General features: G+C 52.5%; 1 protein-coding gene across 1 annotated transcript; it reads left to right on the plus strand.

The window, feature by feature from the left end:
* Positions 1-477: 477 nt before the first annotated feature.
* Positions 478-7,720, plus strand: KRT74 (keratin 74; the record flags this gene model as incomplete). The annotated part of the gene is made up of 9 exons (XM_080705863.1): positions 478-948; positions 1,532-1,746; positions 2,162-2,222; positions 2,778-2,873; positions 3,358-3,522; positions 4,916-5,041; positions 6,388-6,608; positions 7,052-7,086; positions 7,527-7,720. The coding sequence occupies 9 exons, from the start codon at positions 478-480 to the stop codon at positions 7,718-7,720; spliced, it is 1,584 nt and encodes a 527-aa protein (XP_080561989.1).
* Between the last annotated feature and the right edge of the window lie 2,096 nt (positions 7,721-9,816).

Consider the following 9,816-nt stretch of genomic DNA (forward strand, 5'->3'; position numbering starts at 1 on the left):
CTTAAGCACCTAGCTCCTCAACAAAAATGGATACCAGGAAGATGGTTTCTTTGGGAGGATGTATCCAAATGAGTCCTGCCTGGATAAAGCAGGCATTTCTTCTGCTCTTTGCTGATAGGTAAGCAAGAAAGAGACAGCACTGTAAAAATAAAGCTGGGAGATCTCTGCAGGGGATAACTCTCCAGGCCCCTAATTAGGGAGCACAGATAAACTCCAAATTAGACCATTTCAGCATGCAAGGGCAGCATATTCCACGTGCTATCAGAAGGGCTTTGTTGCTGCAAAGGGCTTAGAGATCTCTGTTCTGCAAATTGCCCATGGCCCCCAGCCCTTGGGCAGGGGAGAGGAGAGGGTGGAGAGACGCCCTGTTCCGGTGCTGAGGCTCAGCAGGGATAAAAGGAGGCAGCGCTCTGGCTGCCTCAACCTCGTGCTTCCCAGACCTGGTGACTGCGTCTCTCCAGCCCCCTCATCCTCACCATGAGTCGGCAACTGAACATCAGGTCTGGCGGCGACAAAGGCAGCTTCAGCGTGCATTCTGCAGTAGTACCCAGGAAGGCTGTGGGCCATGTGGCCTCTTACCATGCCCTTGGCCAAGGGGCTGGGGGTGGCTTCAGCAGTCGGAGCCTCTACAGTATTGGGGGGAATCGGCGTATTCCCTTCAACGTGGCTGGCAGCGGTGTCCGCACAGGAGGGTACAGCTTTGAACACGGCTCTGGGTATGGAGGGGGCCGCGCCAGCGGCTTCGCGGGCAGTATGTTTGGCAGTGTGGCCTTGGGGCCCTCGTGTGCATCCGTGTGCCTGCCCGGAGGCATCCACCAGGTTACTATCAACAAGAACCTTCTGGCCCCCCTCAACGTGGAGTTGGACCCTGAGATCCAGAAAGTGCGCGCCCAGGAACGGGAGCAGATCAAGGCTTTAAATGACAAGTTCGCCTCCTTCATTGACAAGGTGGGTCTCATAGGCAGAGGAGAAGGCAATCCACAAGATAGGAGCCAATTCCCTACTGTCTGGGCTGGGATGGGCAGTGTGGATGAAGTGTATAGCTGGGCCTCGGGAAGGGCTCCCTCATCATAAAATGAGGAGGAGAGAGTTGAATGGTTTCCTGGGGTTGGGGGGTTACAGAGAAGGGTAGGAAATTGGGCAGAGAGTTACCCTACCTTGAGAAAGAAATGATAGGTTCCTGGTGGATGGCTGGGGAGACCCACAGCTCCCTAAACAACAGGAAGAGCTAAGAGGATCAAGTGCTATTCAGAAGGAAGGGCTCAGGGCAAAGAAAGAAGTGTTTAGCTAAGACCTAAGGAAGCACATCTCCTGGACCAGGGTAGGCGACAGAAGAAAGCTGTGGCATCTCCCTCTTGGGATGGACAGAGGTGATGGAATGAGGACTTGTTAAGAGTTTCATTTATGGCAGATGCTGAGAGTGGACGCAGAACTTGAACCAAATGCGCCTGATCTGGGTTGTCAGAGGTGTAGGTCCATGGGACATGACCCTCTCCATATGCTTCTAAGCGGCCATTGATTTTGGTTCCAGGTGCGGTTCCTGGAGCAACAGAACCAGGTACTAGAGACCAAGTGGGAGCTGCTGCAGCAGCTGGACCTGAACAACTGCAGGAAGAGCCTGGAGCCCATTTATGAGGGCCACATCAGCAGCCTGCGGAAGCAGCTGGAGACGCTGTCTGGGGACAGGGTGAGGCTGGACTCAGAGCTGAGGAGCATGCGCGATGTGGTGGAGGACTACAAGAAGAGGTGAGCAGGCCCCACCAAAGGCTCACGAGTCAGGTACTTAACCTCTGTGCCATTTCTTAGGACAGGAAGGAGCAAGCTCCCAGGTTGGAAGTTGTGTTCCTACCTCTGGCTATCGGGGAAGGGCCCACCCTGTTTGATGAGTTTATACCTGGTTGATAGTAGATCTCGTGTTCACCAACCCACTTAATGGTTCAGTTGCTGCTTTGAGGAACCCTGTGGGCACCTGGGTATTTCCCTAGGATGCAGTGAGAGCATGCAAGTGAGATAGCCCAGGGACTTCTGCCTGCCACTGCCTCTTAGTGCTCACCCAGTGGACTCTGTTGAGTACTCTGCAGCCTCAGGGCAGGCTGGCCAGCAGGAAGAGGTTGCTTGACTGAGGGAATGAGGCATCTGCTGTCTTCTCTCCTGTCCACAGATATGAGGTGGAGATTAACCGGCGCACAGTGGCAGAGAATGAGTTTGTAGTGCTCAAAAAGGTAAGGAGAGAAGAACGTGTGGTGTCTGCTCTCTCTCACATCCCCATCATAAGCAACTTTGCTGTAGCTTCAGCCTGGACCATCTGGAGAGGGGGCTGGTACCTGAATATGGTGGGCATCATAGTTATGGTCTCCAGCAAGCTAAAGTGATGAACACACACCTGGGAGAGAATTATGGTCTCAGAATCAGAGGACCCTGGTTCAGCTCAGCCTTCCTGAGTGACCTAAGAAAACCCAGTACCTCTGTGGGCTGTTTGCTCTCCGGGTACAATCGAGGAAGAGAAGTCCAGATTTCCTTTCACTTTTCCCAAAGATGTAGTGAGGCAGGGAGAAACCTGGTGATTTTATTTTCTTTTAATTTTTTATCGGTGCATTGTAGTCATACATCTTAATGGAGTACAAAACCGGTGACTTTATTAACCAACATCTTTGTCTCTATGGGCAAAGAGAAAGAAAAAGAAAAGAAAGTCAGGTGGCTTTGAGGTTGAGGTCAGGGGCAAGGCAGCTGCTGGAATGAGGGCTGTATTAAGCCACAGCTGGTGTTGTCCCCTGCAGGACGCAGATGCAGCCTACACAGTCAAAGTGGAGCTTCAAGCCAAGGTGGACTCTCTGGAAAAAGACATCAAGTTCCTCAAGTGTCTATACGATGCGGTGAGGATGCTCTTTCTGGTCCCCTCCCACCTCTTTCCTGATGAGGGCTTTACCCAACTCCTCCGGGAGGGACCTAGGGCCACCAAAGGGAAAGGTGTTTCATGGACAGGTACAAATTTCTGCACTAGTTTACCATGGAAGTGCAGGATCCTATTCCTGTAGGTGATTAATCTGGGCTGTGATTTTGGCCTTTCCCCTGGTCAGGAAAAACTGGCCCCATGAGGTCCTACTAGTGCCTAGCTGCTTGGGTTCTGTGACCCTATAGGAAATATTCCCTTCCTTCCCATGTACATGTGTGCCTCCTGCGCCCAGTGCAGGGCTTCCTGCTGCCATGAGCCTGGCTCCCTGGACTCTGCAGACACACTCCCCCTGCTTTGACCCCCTGGATCCCAGTGACCCATTCTGCCAGGGGACACAGGCCCAGAAGATGGATGGGACAGAGGAGGGCACCAGGGTTTCATTATGTCCTCATGTCTCATCCCAGGAGATTGCCCAGATCCAGACTCATGCCAGCGAGACCTCTGTCATCCTGTCCATGGACAACAACCGAGACCTTGACCTGGACAGCATCATCGCTGAGGTCCGCACACACTATGAGGACATCGCCCTGAAGAGCAAGGCTGAGGCCGAGGCACTCTACCAGACCAAGGTGGGCATGGTGGGTGTCCCTCCTTTCTGGGAGGGGTTACGTCCACCAGCAAGTGCGAGAGTCCTTCCCAGGACACTGTAGATGCCTTAAGTGAAAGCATGATTAGAATCAATGGCTCAACAACACTTGACTTGAAAGGATTTCTCAGCACAGTATTATCAAAGGTAAATCACAAAACTGGTATAGATGGATGTACCCTGTAGAGAGGGACAGGCAATCCTCTAAAGGGAGAAGTGAGGGGTTTTCTTTTTAACCCTAAAACACACATTTACATGAATGGGGGTATGCTGTCTGTGGTTGTTTGGTCCTGTTGCTTTGGGCCTTTGGCAACATAGCATACCATGGCAGCAGTGCTTAGTAGAGGAGGCTGCTTACCTCATGGAGGTCAGGAAACAAAGAGAAAAAGAGGAGGGGCCAGGGTCCCCTTGTCGACAACCCTCCAAGGGTTTACCCCCAGTGACCTAACTTTTTTCTAGTAGGCCCCACCTTCTAAAGACTCTACCACCTCTCAATAGCATCAAGCTTAGTACTAAGCCTTTAACACATGGGCTGTCAGGCGTGGTGGCGCACGCTTGTAATCCCCGCGTTTGGGAGGCTGAGACAGGAGGATCGCACAGGTTCAAAGCCAGCCTCAGCTACTTAGTGAGGCTTTCAGCAACTTAGTGAGACCCTGTTTCAAAAAAAAAAAAGTTCTGGGAGTATAGCCTGGAGGTAGAAAGCCTCTGGGTTCTACCCCCAGTACCACCAAAATAATACATGGGCTTTTGGGGGAACACAGCAGCTCCACACTATAGTACCACCACCTTCAGGACTGATGGGAATAGTTTATCCTCACTGTCCCCTCCTGCACATGACCATGCGTTCTCCCTTTCTCAGAGGCTGGGCACAGGTTGGGGAGAAGCCATCGATTCCACCCAGGAATACATGGGAACACCAGACCCTGGGGTTCTCTCCCCTCTGCTCCATGACCAAGAAGGTGTTTCAGGAGAATGCAAGTTTCCAGACAGCAGGGACCTCACTTGTCCTATTCACTGCTGGATCCCCAGGACATGGGGGCAGAACTGGCCCTTACAGATGCCTCTATAAATATGTGATAAATGAATGAGGAGAGGGTCTGAGCTCTTCTCACACTGGGAAGTACTTAATAGATACTTAATAGATGGGAACAACCTGGGAAACACTGCAGGCCAGGTGATGACCAGAGGGGAGGGCTGTAGATAGGCTCTCCTCAGAGAATATGGTGGACCTCAGAGCTAGAAGGACGCCCATGTGCTGGCGCCATCAATTCTTGCTCCAGAATCGCCCCTGGATCGCCTGGTGGTGGAAGTGTTTGACCAGGAAGGACCCCTTTCCTACCTGTCTCATCACCACCTTCTTGTCTCTGGAAAACTAGATCCAGGAGCTGCAGCTGGCCGCTGGCAGGCATGGTGACGACCTCAAACACACGAGGAATGAGATGTCTGAGTTAAACCGACTCATCCAGAGGATCCGCTGTGATATTACCAATGTGAAGAAGCAGGTGGGCAGCGACCCCACAAGGAGCACTCAGGCTGTTTCCTCTCATGGGATGAAGATATGGGGGAACCGCCTCTAGGAAGAAGCAAGTCTCTCCTCCTGGGCTTAGGAGCTCCCGGGCCATGCGCAGTCCCCCTTTCCTACCCTTCCTTGTGCCCTGCCATCAGAATGAAGAAGACTCGAGTCTGTTCTCTAGCTCCACAGTTCACAGATGAGGCAACTGAGAAGGGAAAGTGACTTGTCTAGACCACAGCTGGTCAATACAGGGCCAGGATCCAAACCCAGGTGCCCTCTTGCTCAGCCTGTCTCTGTGCCCAACAAACCTGCCCCACATGCTGTCAGGTGTGAGAGTAGCCCCATGCCTTCTGCTCCCACTGGACCCAGAACACCCGTGGGCGCATGGGCCATTTGTTAGGGTAGGGCATGGTCCTGATGAGGAGGGACAGAGCCACCAATGAAGCCCTCCAGGGTTCCCCACCCTGTGTCGTGGACCATTTTCATTTTACCCATGGGGCCTTGTCTTACCTGAAAGCAACAAGTTGTAAATGCTGTGTCAGTGGAGAGATGGCTTAAGACACGGGGGAGAGGGAAGTCCTTCCTGGGATCTCCCGAAGAACCGGGTCAATCCTGCTAGTGACAGAATAGCCCAACCGACAGACCAGAGCCCACGTTCCTTCCTATGGCCCACAATTCCCCATGCAGTGTGGGGGACACAAGGATGGCTTTAAGACCCTATTACTCAGAATCCATGAGAACTGCTCCTCCCATTAGTACTTGGATCACATGCCCTAGAGGTTCATCAGAGTCCAGTTATGAGGCTGTGGCCATTAGTTAGGGCCATAACCTACTATTTTAAGGGAAGGCTCCCTGCCCCATGTAGGTCAAATGTAGGAGCATTTAGATAGTCTCTCTCTGCAGATTACTGGAGGGGTCCAGACAGACTCAATCTGATTGGTATGCAGGGAGGAAGGGTTCCTGCTGGGAAGATGTCCTGCTTCGGAAGTCTAGCCATGATGGAGCCCCGGGCATGCAGTTTGGTTCTCAGGGGTGGCCTTGATGGCATCTAAAGTGTAATTATTTTGGTGTACTTGAACTTGTAGCCATTGCAGGCCTCTAAACCTAGGCTCTAGGTAGATTTGCAAGCATTGAGTTTTCTTTCTGCACTTTCCACCTGCTCCTGAGGCTTCCCAGGATATTCTTTTCAATACTCATTCACAATACAAAAAAAGTTGCTCAGTTTCTGGCGTCACCTTGGGCCTCACCTGTAAAATGAGGAAGTTGTGCTACATAATCTGCATGCTCGAAACATTATTTTACATTCTGATTCTCTCCTTATCCTTTGTCCCTCAGTGCTCCAGCCTGGAGACATCCATTGCCGATGCCGAGCAGCGGGGCGACAGTGCCCTCAAGGATGCTCAGGCCAAGCTGGATGAGCTGGAGGGTGCCCTGCACCAGGCCAAGGAGGAGCTGGCCCGGATGATGCGTGACTATCAGGAGCTCATGAGCCTGAAGCTGGCCCTGGACATTGAGATCGCCACCTACCGCAAGCTGCTGGAGGGCGAGGAGTGCAGGTGGGTGAGCGCAGGGCAACAGCCTGACCCCAAAGGAGACGGGGCTGTGGGTCCTCCCAGCTGGCTGAGGGGCTTCTGGGGCCAGAAGATGAGTCATAACACTGCTGGTGGCATTATGAGTGGGAGAGGCAAGGTCTTGACAGGTGAACTCAGCTGCAGCTTCCTTCCAGGGGGTATCGGAGGAGCAGGTGGTTATGTGCAGAGCCCACGGGGTCAGACGAACCTGGTTTTAATGACTGGCACTGCCATGTGCTAGCCATGCAGTTCTGGTGAATCCTGTGATGTCTCTCTCTTCTCATCTGTAAGATGGAGATTCTAATCTCCATCATGGGTTGTTATAAGGATGAATTAAAATGACACACACATAAAAGTAAGAGCCCATTAAGGCACATTGAATCTAAACACTTCCCTGGGCTTTTATCCTTTATTTTTCTGTCTTGCAGGATGTCTGGTGAGAATCCATCTTCTGTTAGTATCTGTAAGTATCCTTGAGAGATGGGTTGGGTTGGGAAAGCTGGGGACCCGGGACGCAGCAAGGCCACCTCCACGCATTGTCTCATCTCATCTAGAAGGTTCTATTACTTCCTTGTGAGGGTTCTCTGGCTTCAGAGGAAATCTGTTCTCCTTTTGTCCCCTGGCAACAGTGACTGGAATCATATCCCCCCTTTCTATCTCTCCCCTGGAGCGCTGTCACCTAGAGAAGGGTAGGGAATAGTGACCTCGTAGGGTGTCCAGGAAGGGCAGGGACCTGGTCTCTCCTTTTCATCTCCCTCATGCAGAGTCTGGCACACAGCAGGCCCTTGATATCTGTCACGCATTAGGCTGCTGAGGGTTGCGTGGGATTAAATAGACTGTCAGTTACTGAGTTGTCACTGCCGGACACCTGCCCACTCCTCTCTCTTGGCTCTTCCTCCTCAGCTGTCATCAGCAGCAGCAGCCATGGCTACTACAGTCACCCTCCCAGCTCTGTGAGCGCAGACCCTGGGGCTGGCAGCCCTGCTGGCACCCGAGGCAGCCAGACCAAGACCCGAGAGGCACACGCAGGAGACCTGAGGGACTTCCAGGACAAGAGCGCCCCAGTCAGCTCCCCGGCCAAGAAGACCACCCGATAAGCCTGCGGCCCCTTATCTCAGCACCTGGAAGAAAGGACGTCTTTGCCAGTGCCCAAGACACCTGCCATGCCTGAACCCCCCTCCCCAAGTTCTAGGACTGTCCATAGTGCACTAGACTACATGCACCATGGCTCTTCTTGCTTCTGAGTGCTGAGTGACGCTCACCCTCTCTTTGTCAGTGGGCCCTGTGTGGACTTCACGACTCCGTTTTCCTCACTGCCATCAGCTGGCAGGAGGCTTTGGTAGCACAAGCCGTCATTCCCTCCTTGGCCTGAGGAAGCCATGATCATCTTTAGAGAGGGAGGAGAGAGAAATGGAGGGTAGGTTTGTTCTGTGCTGAGGTCAAATTCTCAATTGTCTGAGAGGCTTCACTACCCCTGCCAGCAAGGTGGGGTGAGCCTGGAACCGAGACACCAGGAAGTGAGAAGTTAGACAGCCTTCCTTTCTCTGTCCTACTAGAAAGATCTTTGTGGGGTGACTCTATAATTTAGTAGAAAATGTGTACATTCTCAAGTCAAAAGATGCACCTCTATTCACAAAGCTAAGTGGAGGAGGGCTGGGGACTTTCTGCCACTTTGAGTCACCTGCCTCCTCTCCCCCTTTCTTAAAATCAGGAATAGCTACTTTCATAGTTAAGCACCTACTACATATCGGGTACCTACATACACCACCTCAGAATCTCAACCAAACCTGTAAGGAAGGTGCGCTCAGCAGCCTTGAGGCCCACCAGGAGCCGGGTGCTCTGAGAGCCACAGCAGCTGCCCTGGTCACCTCGGCTCGCGGCTCAGGCCTGCTGACTCCAGGGCCCGCACACTACACAGTGTATCACTGCCTCTTCAGTGTCCTTGACAAGGCCAGCAAAACTATCTTGCCTTTTGTCAGGACCGCGGCTGTGCTTGGTCCTCGGTCCTCTGTCCATTGGTTCTCTAGTAGCCTCTGACTCCCAATTCCTGTTGCTGTGGGCTGAGTTCAGTGAGTGGACTTGGTCTCATCTCTGGGTGGTACCAGAAGCCAGAAGCCGTGGCTCCCGGTGTAAATATTCCCAAGAATGGCCACACCTAGTCCCTCCCCTGCTTCAATTAAGGAATCTGAATTTCTGCTGTATATTCAATAAACTGCTCTTGAGCGATGTCAGAGGTATACCCCTGTCAGTCTGTCCATCTCTCCATATGTCCCACTCTCTCTGACCAGCATCCTCTTGCCCACGTGCACAGCCTGACTGGTCAGATGAAATACAACCCTAAGGATGATGTCTAGGAGGTGAACTCAGGCCGCTGCGAGAGACAGACGCATGTTCAAAGCCATGCACTCGTACAAACCGGGAAAGTGGCCCTGTGCCGCAGAGCTGAGAAGTGATTGAAACAGGAAGGCTAACCAAAGAAGGCTTCCGGAAAGAAGAGAGATTAATCAAATAATCAGAAAGGTGGGCACCTAGACTCCTGGAGAATGTATTTAACTCATACCACCACAGTAGGCTCCAGTGCAGGCTCTGTGTTCTTCATTGGTAGGAGGGAGGGAGGCTCAGATTTTCTGAAATCAGTAGTGGGGCTGGATGGGCCTCTAAGTCTCTCTGCTTTGGCCGGCAGAATTGAACTTTCCGGTCAACTTTCTGATCAGTCTATGTTACAGGTATGCTCAGAGCTGTTCCATTGAGCCTCAGGACAACAGTTTGTACAGGGCCTCAGGGGGCAGGGCCTCTGGGTTCAAGTGGAGGCCTCTACTTCCTGCCTGTGCCTCTCATGTTCTGAGGAGTCCTCTCCCGTGCCTGCCCAGATGCGATAAGCCTTGGGGGGCAGTGCAGTGCAGGAGTCCAGTGGGCTTCCTGCCCAAACGCCTCCCTCCCAGCTCACTGTTGTCATCACTGTGGGTACTGGACTGGCGCCCTAGGAATTAGGGGGTTCTCTTCTGGCTCTGCCATAACTGGTCTCCTGGTTCTCTCAGTGGGATCTTAACCTTGTGGGTCAGAGACCCCTTTGAGATCTGACGAAAGCTATGGGCTTCCTCCCTCAAAGGGTATTGAATCATGTCTGCATGTTCAAAGGTTTACAGAAATACCCAAAGCCCATCCGTGGACTCACTGGGTCGTGCACCCCAAG

This window comes from Muscardinus avellanarius (genome assembly GCF_963383645.1).
Source record: "Muscardinus avellanarius genome assembly, chromosome: 11".
In the NCBI taxonomy this organism is placed as follows: domain Eukaryota; kingdom Metazoa; phylum Chordata; class Mammalia; order Rodentia; family Gliridae; genus Muscardinus; species Muscardinus avellanarius.